This window comes from Zingiber officinale, chromosome 6B, assembly GCF_018446385.1.
Source record: "Zingiber officinale cultivar Zhangliang chromosome 6B, Zo_v1.1, whole genome shotgun sequence".
Lineage (NCBI taxonomy): Eukaryota > Viridiplantae > Streptophyta > Magnoliopsida > Zingiberales > Zingiberaceae > Zingiber > Zingiber officinale.
Window position 1 is genome coordinate 106264448 of NC_055996.1, and position 14008 is coordinate 106278455.

Here is a 14008-nt window from a genome sequence, read left to right on the forward strand (position 1 = left end):
AGAAGAAAAAAGAAAAAGTCTAAAACTTATTTTAAAAAGGAAATAAAGTTAAAGGATTTATTTGAATAGATCCATTAAAGGATCTTATCAAGAGGCATCCGAGGCGAGAGGAAACGGAAGCTTACAGCGCCGCACGCCATCGCCGCCTTCTTGTCTTTGCTTCGACTACTGACTTTTAGGGCATCCACAGTGCTACAATGTATAATACTCACCGGTCACATACTTATTATAACAATCTTCTTCTTTCATCCACATCTCTATTAACATTAACACTAATTAATTATGGGTCCTACAATACACTCAACCATCTTAAAATTATATCATATTAAATAAATATATTTTAAATATATTTTAAAATAATTAAATTATTATTTTAATTTTATAATTTATAAATTATATCATACTCATTATTATCTTTTTTAATTTTTTAATTTATAAATTATTTAATAAATAAAATTTTAAAATTATATTTATAATATGGAGTGGGTCAGCCCTGACCGACCCCATGAAGTTTGCACGCGTTCAAACGATTAATTTTAACGCGGCATTCTGCAACGCCGCGTTAAAACTACAGTAGCATTATAATGCTGCTTTAACGCGGCGTTGCGGATGCTTGAAGGCCAGCGAAAGATAGATCGGATATCAACTTTTGGAAAAACAATATATATAAAAATTGTATTTTAAAAAATATCCTGGGTAAAAATTATTTTTGTTATTTGAAAAATAATAATAATAAAATAAAAAAGGGCACTCATTTTTCTCTCTAAAATAGCTTTATTGCTGTTGTATTAATTTTGGTCGTTAAAATATATTGAAAATACTCTTAAAAACTCAGTTCAAATTATTTTAATATTGATTAGAAATGATTAAATATTAATTAAAATTATTTAATTTGATAAAAATTCATCAATCAATTATTCCGATTGGTATTAATACAGTGGTTAGACCTCGACGGAGATTTCAAAATTTTCAGAATTGAGACATAACTAAGTAAATTATATAAGATTATCATCATCACCGATGGGATGTGTCCCTAAAATTAATCGGTTCAAAAAATAAAATACATTATGACAATTAAAAATAATAATAATTTTAATTAAAACTACTTATGTCTTAAGAATTTTGATCACTACTAAGTCACAATAAGTTTAACTAAAGCTGTTACAACATAAAAAAAAAAAAATTAAAATAAAATATTGTTTAAATATTTTTCAAAATAGAATACTTTTAAGATGAAAATAAAAGACACTTATTTTTACAATATCCAAAATATGTTTTTTAAAATATTTTTTAATTTTCAATAATGTTAATTTGATATTTAAGAAACTAAAATTCAAGTATGAGTAATAATACTCATTTAATAAATTGATTAAAATTTCTAAATCCAACGTTGATTAATCACGCGACCTCACGATAATTTTCCATCGACTATCTGAATAAATCGGAAAAGTACATATAGAAGTCGGTCAACATTATCAGATCCACTACCCATTAAAAAATAAATGATTAACTAGATTAGATAACATCGAATATAGAATAGTCAACTCGATCCTACGAAAAATTTTCATCAGCCATCAAGATAAATCAGAAATGTGCACATGAAAATCCATCCTAATAATCAGTATTCTCAAGTCTGCTACTTATTAAGAAAAAAAAAATTCAATAATACACTACAGTTTGAATTTCAAAATCTAGCTGCGTTTGATAGCCTGTAATCTGCCTTATAATTTAATCCAGATTACATTACAAAGTTGATTATTTTGTTTGGCTCTAACTTTGTAATGTAATGTAATCCAGGATTACAAGCCAAATAGCATGTAATCCGATTACATTACAACCCTAAATATTTTTATACCAAATATAACGCTAATTCCTTTCCCGACATTCCTCTCCATCCTGTCGTGCGACACATCCCGTCGCACTTTCCTCCTCGCGACTCATCCCAGCGATTTAGGGCGCCGACACCACCTCTCCCTCTCCTCACCCACTCATCCCAGCGCCCATCCAGTGACGACACCAGCATTGGCGCCGACACCACCTCCATCCAACCCCTCCATCAGCATCGGCGTTGACAACAACATCAGCGCCGACAATAGCATCAGCGCCGACACCAGCATCAACGCCGACACCACCCTCGCCAAGGCTTTGATCCACAAATTTTCTCCATCAGCATCGACGCCGACACCACCTCCCTCACCTCCGTTCCCCATAAAATCTCGCTAAGGCTTTGATCCACCACCTCCATCAGCATCGATGCCGACACCACCTCCCTCACCTCTATTCCCCATAAAATCTCGCCAAGGCTTTGATCCACCACCTCCATCAGCATCGGAATCATTATTCTGCTTAAAGATGGTAAACTTTGTTTATTTCATATAGTAGACTATGAAGAGAACATTTAATGCTTGTTTATTTTTGTTACATGTTACTATAAATCTTTTAGTTCAACTTTTTATATTTTTATAGACATTTATTTGGAGGTAAACATGCTAAGTGAAAGGAGGTTATAGAACTGAAACTCATTTTAGGTGATCTAGGGATGCTTTGAAGAGTGTTCGGTGTCAACACAGCATGGTAACAAAATCCTTCTGTTTCAATGAGAAACCAAAATGGCAACATGAAAAAATACTTTCAAGTCCATAGATAATTCTTACTAAAGATGAAGAAGAATTCTGCAACGTGGGCCAAGAAGATAATAGATTATAATTTAATTTTCTCTGAAGCAAATCAAACGTGGGGGGTTACGGAAATGTACTAAGGATAGGAAAGCAGAAGATACCTCTAACGACTCAGATCCGCTAACAATGAATTGTTTACCACATCTGATACCGCTAACACCAATGTCAATCACAATAAAGAGCAACAAAAGTTGCAATGGTCATTCTGTGTATACCATCAACAATTTAAATGCATGTATTTTTTTTGCATTAGCTATAAGTAATGTTACTTTCAAACATTGTTATATATTTTCATCAAAATCAGCATCTTGTTTTCATCAAAATCAACACCTTTTCATTTATTGGTTTTATTTATTTTGCAGTCATGACTCGTCTTAGTTTAAAGACCAGGAACATAATGAGAAAAAGGAAATTAGTTGTTGTGTTAATGCATTGGTTGGAGATTTTGAATATAGTGAATTGGTTTTTTCAAATGTGTTGTATTTTAGTAGAATGGCATAATAGATCGTATTGTTTGAAAAGGCAATATGTGAATGACGTTTTTGCTAGGAGAGAGATGATATATAATTTAGCATATGAGAGTGACACTACTTGCATATCACAGCTAAGAATGAATAGGAGCAATTTTACAAAGTTGTGTTGTATGCTTGAAAGTGAAGGGGGCCTGAAAGGAACAAAGATATATGGAGGTAGACGAGCAAGTAGCAATGTCATTACATTTGCTAGCTCATCATGTCAAGAATAGAACTATACAATTTCAATTTAAAAGGTCTGGTGAAACAATAAGTAGACATTTTCTCCGATTTTTTAATGTTGTTATTCGTCTACAAAATGTGTTTTTCAAAAATCCAGAGCCAATTGCAGCAGACTCAATAGATTGGAGATGGAAATGGTTTAAGGTAATTATTATATTTGTTTTTAAACTTATGATTTATGATTTTTATTTCTTCTTTTTTTTTTTGTTGTTCCTTCTAGAATTGTTTGGGAGCTTTAGATGGGACACACATTAAAGTTAGAGTACCAGCAAAGGATAAACCTAGATATCGGACAAGAAAGGGTGAAATTGCTACTAATGTGCTTGCTGCTTGCTCCCAAGATATGCAATTTACATATGTATTGTCTGGATGGGAAGGTTCAGCTGCAGATAGTAGAGTGTTACAAGATGCAATCATAAGGAAAAATGGATTAAAAGTCCCACATGGTTTGTTAATTAATTTTTCAAAATATCCTAAATACTTTACTGTGTTTTGAGTTTGTGATCTATTTTAATACATTTATTCAATTTATAGGATATTATTACCTTGTCGATGTCGGTTACACAAATTGTGAAGGCTTTTTAGCACCATATAGAGGCCAAAGATATCATTTAAATGAGTGGAAAGAAGGTCGAGTACCTAGAAGTCCTCAAGAGTTTTTCAATATGAAGCATTCGGCTGCTAGAAATGTGATAGAGAGATGCTTTGGGCTACTTAAAATACGTTGGGCAATACTTAGAAGTCTAGCTTATTATCCGATCCAAACTCAAAATCGAATTATTATGGCATGTTGCCTTCTTCACAATTTTATAAGGAGAGAAATGGCTGGGGGTCTTGTAGAAAGAAGGTTGGAGAGAAGGCTGGATAGTCAACCAAATGAAGTTGATGACATTGGTGAAAACATGGTGTTAACCATTGAGACCTCCAGTGAATTTAGCAATTGACGTGATAATTTGGCCAATGACATGTTTAATGAATGGAAAAGATCTAGATGAGATTTTGTGTTTAGCTTATTTTGAGTAGTTGAATTACAATGTTTAGCTTACAATGTTTCAAGCTTACAATGTTTCTTTGTAATTTGGTCAATACTTTTTATTTTTCATTCAGTAGTAAAAACCCAATGTCTATTTTTCATTGAGTATGTTGAATTACAATGTTTAGCTTACAATGTTTCAAGCTTACAATGTTTAGTTGGTTGTTATTTCTCTTTATTTGTGCTATTAATTTTTTGTGCTATAGGTGAATATGGCTTCTAATCCTTCAGGAGAATCTTACAACCCAAAAAGACCTGTGAAAAATAAACATCAATGGTCTGCTATAGAAGATGCTGCACTTATTGAAGCATTGATGCAATTAAATAATGCTGGAGATCTTAGAAATAAGAATGAGAAAGGTTTAGGCTAGGACATGGACTAAAGCTACAACAAATGCTTGAGGTTAGCTTGCCTGGATATGGAATTAAGGCAAAATCACACATTGAATCGAGGTTAAGAACTTTCCAGAAGCTTCACAATGTTGTCCATGACATGTTATATGGAGTTGGTAGCAGCGGTTTTGGTTGGGACTCAGAAAAAAAAATTGTTATGGCTGAGAATTCTGTGTGGGATGAATATATTAAGGTAATTTATTTTATTATTAACAATGGTTTATTTTTATTTTTATTTTGTTTAGTTAGTCATATAAATTTTATTTTATAGATTCATGGAGATGCAGAATAATTTAGATACAAGTCATTGGCTTACTATGAGGAACTTTCTATCATCTTTGGTGGAGACCGTGCATCTGGGAAAGATGCTCAAGTTCCTGCTGATATTGTGGAAGAATTAGACAAAGTTGCAGTTGAAAATGATGAAAGTATAGGTGTTGATGGGGATTATGCTTCATATGCCCAAGATTTCATATTTGGATCAAGTGAAGAGAATTCTAAGCCAAAAAGGAGAAAGACCGAGAGCACTAAAGATTTGTCTCGAGTTATCAGAGAGGCGACAACCATTCTTGGGGAAGAACTTTACAATGCAAGTAATCGATTAAGTAAAGCATTGGAATATGATGAAGGCACTGAAAAAAGAATGAAAATTAATGAGGTTTTAACAAAGTTACTTGGGCTTAGCATGTTGGAGCGACACAAAGCGACAAGAAAAATTGGTTGTGATCGTGAAACTACATATATTTTCTTCACCATACCAGATGATGAGAAAGAAGTTTTTGTGAAAGCATTATTGAGTGGTGATATTTGAGGCGTAGACCTTTAGGTTTTATTGTCATTTATTTGGAGAAAATTTCGTGCTTGTAATTTCCTAGACATACTAAACTTGGTGGTTAAACTTTGTCTTTTATGCAAACTTGGTGGTTAATTTTGTTCGGTTTAGTAAAATTTGATTTGATTTAATTTAATTTAGTTTTATTCCTGTGATTTTCTTTATGCTTGGATTATAATTCTCTTGAAGAGTTCTGTATATCCAGATGCAAACAAAACTAATAGGGGCCATTAATTACTACTTAATAGATGTTATTTGATCTTCTAATGGGATTTTCCAGAGCCTTCCCTGCTTGGTCCATTGCTCGAGAGTGGTTCTACTCATTTTCATAGCCTTCCCTGCTTGGTCATGATCTGGCATCATATGTAACTTATCTAATTAGCCAATATCATGTCATAGTGTTAGTTAATAAAAATGTACTTGTTCCAATGGATTGTGAGCATTTTGAAGAATCTATTTTTGCACATGCTAACAGATCTTCATGAATGTCATTCACATGATTTGGTTAAGTATGTTAATAAATATAGTATAGCTGATACAGTTCCATATTCTTTTGCAATAGGGTTATGGATGTTAAGTTTGTTAGAAATACTCATTATATGTTTAGTGTGGGCAAAGATCGACTTGTGAAATATTGGGATGCTGACAAATTTGAGTTGCTCCTAACTCTGAGGGCCATCATGTTGAAGTTCGGTGCCTTATTGTTAGCAGTCGTGGTGATTTAACTGTCACAGGATCACATGATCGTTCAATATGTCGTTGGAATAGGACTGAAGAACCTTTCTTCATAGAGAAAATTTCTTATGGTTATATTGTTTTTGTGCTATTAAAAAATTAGCAATGTTGTCCATTTTGTTATTTCTGTTGACTAATATTTTTTTGAACCCTTCTGCAAGTCCAGGAAAAAAGAGAAAAAAGATTGGAAGAGGTATTTGAATCTGCCTTAGACAATTTAAATGAAGACAGATATGCACCAAAAGAATTGGTTCCAGATGAGGGATCTGTAGGTGTGCCTGGCAAGGAAACCATGGATACCTCAGATGGTTTGAATGAATCTGGATTTTAGCCGAATACTGAGAATGTTGATCAAGTGAATATACAGTTGGCAAATCCTCCAATCAATGCCACGACGCCATGTTGATGTTTATGGCTCAAATTCTCCTAGTGAAGCCAAGTACAGTAGTGGTCTGTTCATACGTGAGCGCAATAAGAGAATTTTTGTAATTTTATAAGGGCATTTTTGAAAGACGCATTAAATTCTGTTATAAGGATATTTTTATAATTTTATAATAATATGAGTTATATTCCTTGACAAAATTAATATATATCAAACAAAAAAATATAATCATATATGTAATCAAAGATTACATGCATAATATATAATTGTTTCACCAAATATAGTAACGTAATTCTGATTACATTACATTACAAATTTAATTACATTACAAGCTATATTACATTACGTCAAACCAAACGCAGCCTAAATCTCTTATCTATCAGTGAAACGTCTAACTATGATACCCTACCCCAAATAAAATACTGATTAGCCAAAGCCAAATCATGTAACGATGAATACAGGGTGACCGGTTTTAAATCCAACATGATCCAATTGCTAAACAAGGGTTAATTACATACATCTATATAAATTAAAAATATTTTTTTTTCCGGTTTACACGAAAAATGTTATATTAAATTATAGATCGAGCCAATTTTTTTTATCACCCATAAACCTAAATATTATACAATAATTATATCATTAAGTCATACGAATATAAATCAAAATGTATCATGTTTATCTCAAAAATCAACATTAAATCGCTCTTATTTTGTAAAGTAAATACACTAAAATTTATAAAAGTAAATCTCCATTTCTTTTAAAATACCTTCGAGAATTTTAAATCATCAAAATACTCCTAATTATTTAAAATTGCTGATAGTTTTAGCAAAGCCTTCTTTGAATAAAAAAGAAAGAGAATAATAAGAAGAATGTTGAACCTTCAGACTACAAACCCACAAAAATTGATGGGATCCAACTATAAGAACAAGTGCAATACCGTGCTGGATGACAACTAAAATTCAGCATCTTGCGAGCTAGTTAGATGCGAACCTCTTCGTGTTAGTCATCGAAGTGAGGCGTTGATTGTACAAACAACTCTTCCTCATCTTCTTCTTCCTCGTCCATGGCACCAACCCAGTTACTAGGATAATGCTGTGATAGGGGATTCGTATCGGCATCCGCCCTTTCTGCAAAAGGAAGCAAATTGGGTGAAACCAGTGAAGCATAAAGCAGCAAATAACTAGTAATTGTAGTTTGAAAGACTCGAGTTTCTAAATCTTTTTGTTCCTATAATCCCCTCCTCGAGGCTCACCTCTCTGGTTGGATTCGAAGCGCTGTTGTCTGAAATTTTATCGGAGTAAAGGGAAAACTCAGATATCTGATATGGAAGGACATCAAAAGATTGAATGATACTCAATTTTCCATGTTTCCTAGGCATATCCCTGAATGCAGGTTGCAAACGAAAATGCCCAAGTCAAATGATAGAATCTGTAGATTCACATGATAATACAAAATTACTTCGAGTATCACAACAACAAATGATCCTTCAATAGCAAAAACAAACTTTTTTTAATCAATAGACGATTACCATAGAGTAGCATGATCACTATATTTAATGTTAGGAGGAAGGGTAACTAGAAAAAATTATGATCAAAACAAAGCAAGCAGATGGAGTAGAGACGGGGAAAAGAAAAGAAAGGATGGCCAGGACAATATCTAGATCCATTGTCAGTTTACAGTAAGAACAAACTTTGCATCTATTTTAACTACAGAAAAGAATATGAAGAAAACTGATTGCTCCAAGTGATCTAATACTGTGGAGAAAAACAATAAAATATCTCCATTATCATTTATTAGGGTTTTTTACCTGTCCCATGTTGCAAATTATTAGACCGAGATGACAAAACATATAGTATGTAGTATATCAGTGCCATCTAACTCATTAGCTGCTTGGTAATGCAAATAGGTTATGCAGAGAAGTATATCATCGAAATTGGACTTGCAACTATAGATCAGTTCCTATAATCAAAGATAAAAAAGCAGTATTCAGGATACACATCCAGCGTGTCTTCCCTCAGGTTGGGTGCTCTCTGATCATTTGTCGCATAATGTGTTCCTCTATCATTAGGCATGCTAGATCTTGGATTTCCTTCAACTGGAGCTTGATTTTCTCTGGCATTACCAGAACTTCTGGCAGCACTACCTGTTGAGAAAAAAATATAAGATACTAAAATTGACACATACAATTGCGACTCATTGAAGACCAAATAGGCAAACCTGAGAGTTCAGACCAGATTTTAGTGTGATTAGAAGGATTATTAGAAACTGGTAATGCATTAACATTACAAGCCGTTGAAGGATCTGATTGTGGCACTGGAGGAACAGATGGTTGCTCTAGGCCATCATTAAGTTGAGATACTAGCATGGTAGCAAGAACTAAGGTTGCATCAAAGTCTGAATTTGTTCCATCATCAAACCCAAATTTTGGTGCCATTAGAATAGGTCTTCCTTCCAAAGAATAAAGTTAGTAGAAGGATGCTTTCATAGCAAAGCAATAATGCTAATACATCTAGAAACTTACTCCCCAGCTTTTTTGAAAAAGATATGGATGTCAACTTCACACCCTTCACAAAATGTCAGAAAAGCCTATTTTGAAAGAGCATATATACCATAATTAGACAAGTTGCGTCTAGAAAGTCAGAGGGAAGCAAAAGGGAAAAAGCTTCTGCTAGTTGAAGCATTGCAGTGCAAAAGGTCCAACAGAATTACCAAGTCTTAAAACAACCAAATTGAAGTTCACATTCCTATCAAATAATAATAGGATTAAGACCCCATAGAAAATACTCATATATAAATATAACACAGTGTAAGAAGTTCCTTTTACACATTTTTGGAATGAATGAATCATTTCGTGTAATTTTTGTTTCCTATTTAATGGTTCAAGTATGAATCTGAATTCTGTTTCTTTTTCTCTCTAAATTAATTTGATTTTCTTAGCTTCTAGATGCATTATTCTCTTTCGCAGGAAGGAAACCAGTTCTTTCACCGTTTAACTAGTTTAACAACTATAATGAATAAGTTGATCTTCCAACAGAAAGACAAAATAACAAAGATTACCGACACAAACAATACAGCATGAAAGAATTCAAAAGAGAATAAAAAACTGCAGAACACCTTCAATTCCTTCATGCTGAATGTGATATCCACGGGATCTCCAATGTGTGTATACTGCAGAAACTCCTCTGCAGGATCAATCCAAAGTTGCGTGTGCAGTGTCGCGTCATTATGATCTGCGGAAAGGAAAGAATAAATTGACCAAGTAAGCAATGCAAAAGCGAACCTCGTCCAGAACTCCAGGAGAAGAATGTACATACAATTAGAAAGCTAAGGTCACACCTTTAGTAGGATCTACATAGCTTCGAAGCTCCACTGCCTTCCCTCCAATCTCATCCCCATCGTCTGATGGAACTACAGACGAATCGGTCGCAATGACTGTGATTTCCTGCATCGACGATTGGAAATTGGCAAGCAGCCTAGCGAGGTCACGCGGCCGTACAGCGAGACTGCTTGGGAACTGCCGTCGGTCGAGCGATAGGTGCTGGATATCGGGATCAACGTTACAGGTGATCCAATAGGTCTTCTTGACGCCTGAAATCCACGCGGAATAAGAAAGGGCCGATCAAGGGACGATTTTTTTTAGGGCAAGGCAAGAAGCGGAGCGGAGGACTAACCGTTGATGCAGTGGAGGGTGCACTGGAGCTTGGCAGCGTCCGGAGAGGAAAGAGCGGCGTCGAAGCGGTCCATTACGGCGGCGGGAGTGCGGAGTACGGAGCAGAGGGATTTCAGGAGGACGCTACAGTGGGTGGGAGGGGAGGCGAGGGAGTAGACGTCGAAGGCAGAGGGAAGGAAGGAGACGATCTGGTAGGCGGAGCGGGAGGCGTTGAGAGTGTGGAATTCGAGCTGCGTGAGGGGGAAAAGGAGATGGAGTCATAGGGAGAAGCGAGAGGGCTAGAGATAAGACGAGAGGGAACCTTGGAAGAGGAGGCGAGTAGGACGAGCTCAGTGCCGACGCGCGCGAGGCAGGTGATCGAGCGGGTGAAGGTCTTGAGGGCGTTGCCGCTCAGAGAGAGCTCCATGGCTTGCTTGGTCGAGGTCTGGACGAAGAGGAAGAGGAGAAACACAGGAGAAGGGTTTTATAGTGATGGAAGAATTAAATAATACCCGACCGATCCGACCTGACCCGACCCGAATAGAGAAAAATATAAAAAAACCTTCAATATCTAATATCTGATTAAAAATTAAATTAAATAATATATACATATATTAAATAATTTTTTCACTTAAAATCTATGAACGATATATATTAATTATAAGTATAGAAGATATTTGATTCTTTAATTAAAAAAATATATATTTATTACCTTAGCGACATGATTCATGTAGATATATAGGTCATAGGTGTATGAATATTTGATTCTTTAATTGTGGCAATAGGTGAATACGCTCACCCCCAGCGTCCTCGCCAATCAATCCCAAGACTAACACGGAGAAGGTAAATCACGGACGGCTACTAGCCTTTGGAATAGTGACTAGCACATAAGGAAGGTATTTACCTCGGCTTTACCGAGATTCGAACCTCATACCTCATTTGTGGCAACACCTCATGCGCTAGCCACTAGACCCCATCCGAAGGGACTAATATTTGATTCTTTAATGAATATGGGGACGGAGGATATATAATTTAATTCGAATACGATCGATTATCATCCCTATTTCTAATGCATCGGAGTTGTTTTTTAAGAATATCTAATTTCAAAATAATTTTTTAGTTCAGACATGATCTAATCATGTCTCTCACTTTCTCTTTAGTGTGTGATATTGAGATCAATACTTATCTTAATAATCTTGGTCGTCGATTATATGTTAACACTATAATTTACCTCTTTTCACATAATCTAGGGATGCGTTGTGAGAACAGTCTGGGATGAGCATAATCACCTTTGCTACAACGAAATTCATACTTATCATACATTTTCCTGCTATTATAAACATATCGCCATCACAAACGGGACCTAAAATAAATAATAGAGGGTGCGGTTGGACTTTTGCAACCTCAGAAACCCTCAAAATCTAACATGGATCCAATCGCATTTGTTTTGGTCGATGAGTGAGTGATATGCATAGATTATACATATTTTTAAGCATTTTTTGTTATACATTACTTGCATTTCATGAACATGATTTATATTTTTACATCATATTTCATTTTGATTTAATTATTTTTACTCATTTAGTTCAGAAATCTTTTCATATTTTGATTAATATAATAGATTTTTGGAGCAAAAATAGACCATATTAGACATTGGAGCAAACTTAGAGAGAATTCAACAAAGCAAGGTTGTGTCTTATTCAACCAAAGCATGGTGGTGCCTCATAAATATGACGGTGTCTCCCATGAATTCGTACATTTACTTACATATGAACATGATTTTATTGTTTTTACTCCTTTGGTTCGGAGAATTTTTTTTTTTTTTTTTTGTATTTTAATTGACATGATGTATTTTTAAAGCAAAAATTGAGCATTTTGGACATTAGAGCTAAATAGGTTTGGCCCACATTAGGTTAAAGAAAATAGTTAAAATAATTAAATTGAAATAATCGACTGAACGAATTGATTGAAATAAAAAAATTAGTTTGATTAATTTAAAATTTTATTTTTTTAAATATTGATTATTTTAATTTAATCGGTTCAATTTTAATTAAAAAATATAATCGAAAGTTTAAAAATTAAAATCACAAATTCCTTATTTCCCCCTCATAATCTTATTTGTTGGCCTCGCTTTTCCTGATGCTCTCGCCAAGGCCCTCCCTCTCCTCACGATGCTCTCGCCAATGCCTCTTCCCTCCCCTCCTATCGTTCTCGCCGCTGGTGTGACCCTCGTCGGCAGGGCTGGCTTAAAGTTCTACAGGGCCCTAGGCGGAGAAAAAAAAAAGAAGCCTTTAATAATATTTTTTTTAAAAAATATTTTTTTATTTTTTTTTTAATTTAGATTTGGGATCGACAATGACGTATTTAAATTTTTTAAATAATTAAATTTAAAAAATCACACCATATAATTGTAATTAGATAATATTTCAAACTTCGACTATTACTTACACAAATATATAAGAAAATTCTCATACAATTATTAATAATCTAAATTTAGGTTTATAGTTCATTCATTCCATAATTTATTTATGCAGAACAATAAAGAATATTTCAAGGAAAAGAAAGTGAAAAAAATATTATCGAGTGAGATAGGAAAAGATGAAAAAAAAAAAAATTAGAGGTAAGGTCTTAAATAGATATATTGTAGCTCTAGATATAATTAAATGTAGTTGTCATTGGAATTAATTGAAGTGCACTATACAAATAGAAATAACAAAATCTGAAATAAAATCGATTGTATTAGCAAAATCTAAAAAGTACTAGAACGGAATTCGAAGCAAGCCCAATTTAGAACAAAATCTACATGCATGCATAATACAACCTTAGAACTAGACAATATAACTATTAAATGTAAATATTAAATAATAAATCTATTTTTTAATTAATAATGGCCCCAATAAAATTGTGGCCCTAGCATAAGCCTTAATGATCTATGCCTTGAGCCGGGCCTGCTCGTCGGCAGCCCACCAAGTCCCCTCGTTCTCACGCAGTCTGAGGCCAGCAACCTACCAACAACACTATAATCACTCTTTGATTTTATATACTTCATTGAGCTACGTGTATAATTGCTACCTCACTTATCAAGAATTTGGAAGATGGATTGTGCTGGCTTGATTTCTAAGATTCCGGAGTTGCTGAAGGACATGGTGGACTGCAAAAGCACAATGGAAACGATGGTGGTAGGCTGTCCCCTTCCTCTTACAGCTTCCTTTCCAAGTTGAAGTTTGGATTTCTAAACTTTCTCTTGTAAACACAGGCTTGGAGTTCGAACTAAGGTAATCCTTTTTTTTTTCTTTTTATTTTTTTTAGAAAAGTTTAACTATTGAGGTGAAAAATTGAATTAATCAATATTTTATAGATTCAATTTTTTTTTAAAATTTTTTTTTTAATCAATTCAATTGATTAAAAAAATATTTATTCAATTTGTTCAGTTCAATTTTCAATCGAATGCTCAATCTTATTTATTGTGACAAAAGATGAATACGCTCGTCTCTAGCGTCTCCACCAATCCGTCCCAAGGCCAACACAGAGGAGTTAAATCACGAACGACT

General features: G+C 34.2%; 1 protein-coding gene across 1 annotated transcript; it reads right to left on the reverse strand.

The window, feature by feature from the left end:
* Positions 1–7652: 7652 nt before the first annotated feature.
* Positions 7653–10917, reverse strand: LOC121988724 (cell cycle checkpoint control protein RAD9A-like). Its single transcript, XM_042542298.1, has 9 exons — positions 10780–10917; positions 10480–10708; positions 10145–10396; positions 9923–10038; positions 9330–9394; positions 9026–9252; positions 8804–8951; positions 8061–8089; positions 7653–7935 (listed from the first exon to the last, which is right to left on the reverse strand). The coding sequence occupies exons 1-9, from the start codon at positions 10882–10884 to the stop codon at positions 7808–7810; spliced, it is 1299 nt and encodes a 432-aa protein (XP_042398232.1). The 5' UTR covers positions 10885–10917; the 3' UTR covers positions 7653–7807.
* Positions 10918–14008: the final 3091 nt, after the last annotated feature.

Coding starts and splice junctions, on each gene's coding strand:
- LOC121988724 (XM_042542298.1), bottom strand. CDS start 10,884: ATGGAGCTCTCTCTGAGCGGCAACGCCCTCAAGACCTTCACCCGCTCG. Junction 10,709..10,779: donor TACTCGCCTCCTCTTCCAAG/GTTCCCTCTCGT, acceptor CCCCTCACGCAG/CTCGAATTCCACACTCTCAA. Junction 9,253..9,329: donor TTTTTCAAAAAAGCTGGGGA/GTAAGTTTCTAG, acceptor TTTGGAAGGAAG/ACCTATTCTAATGGCACCAA.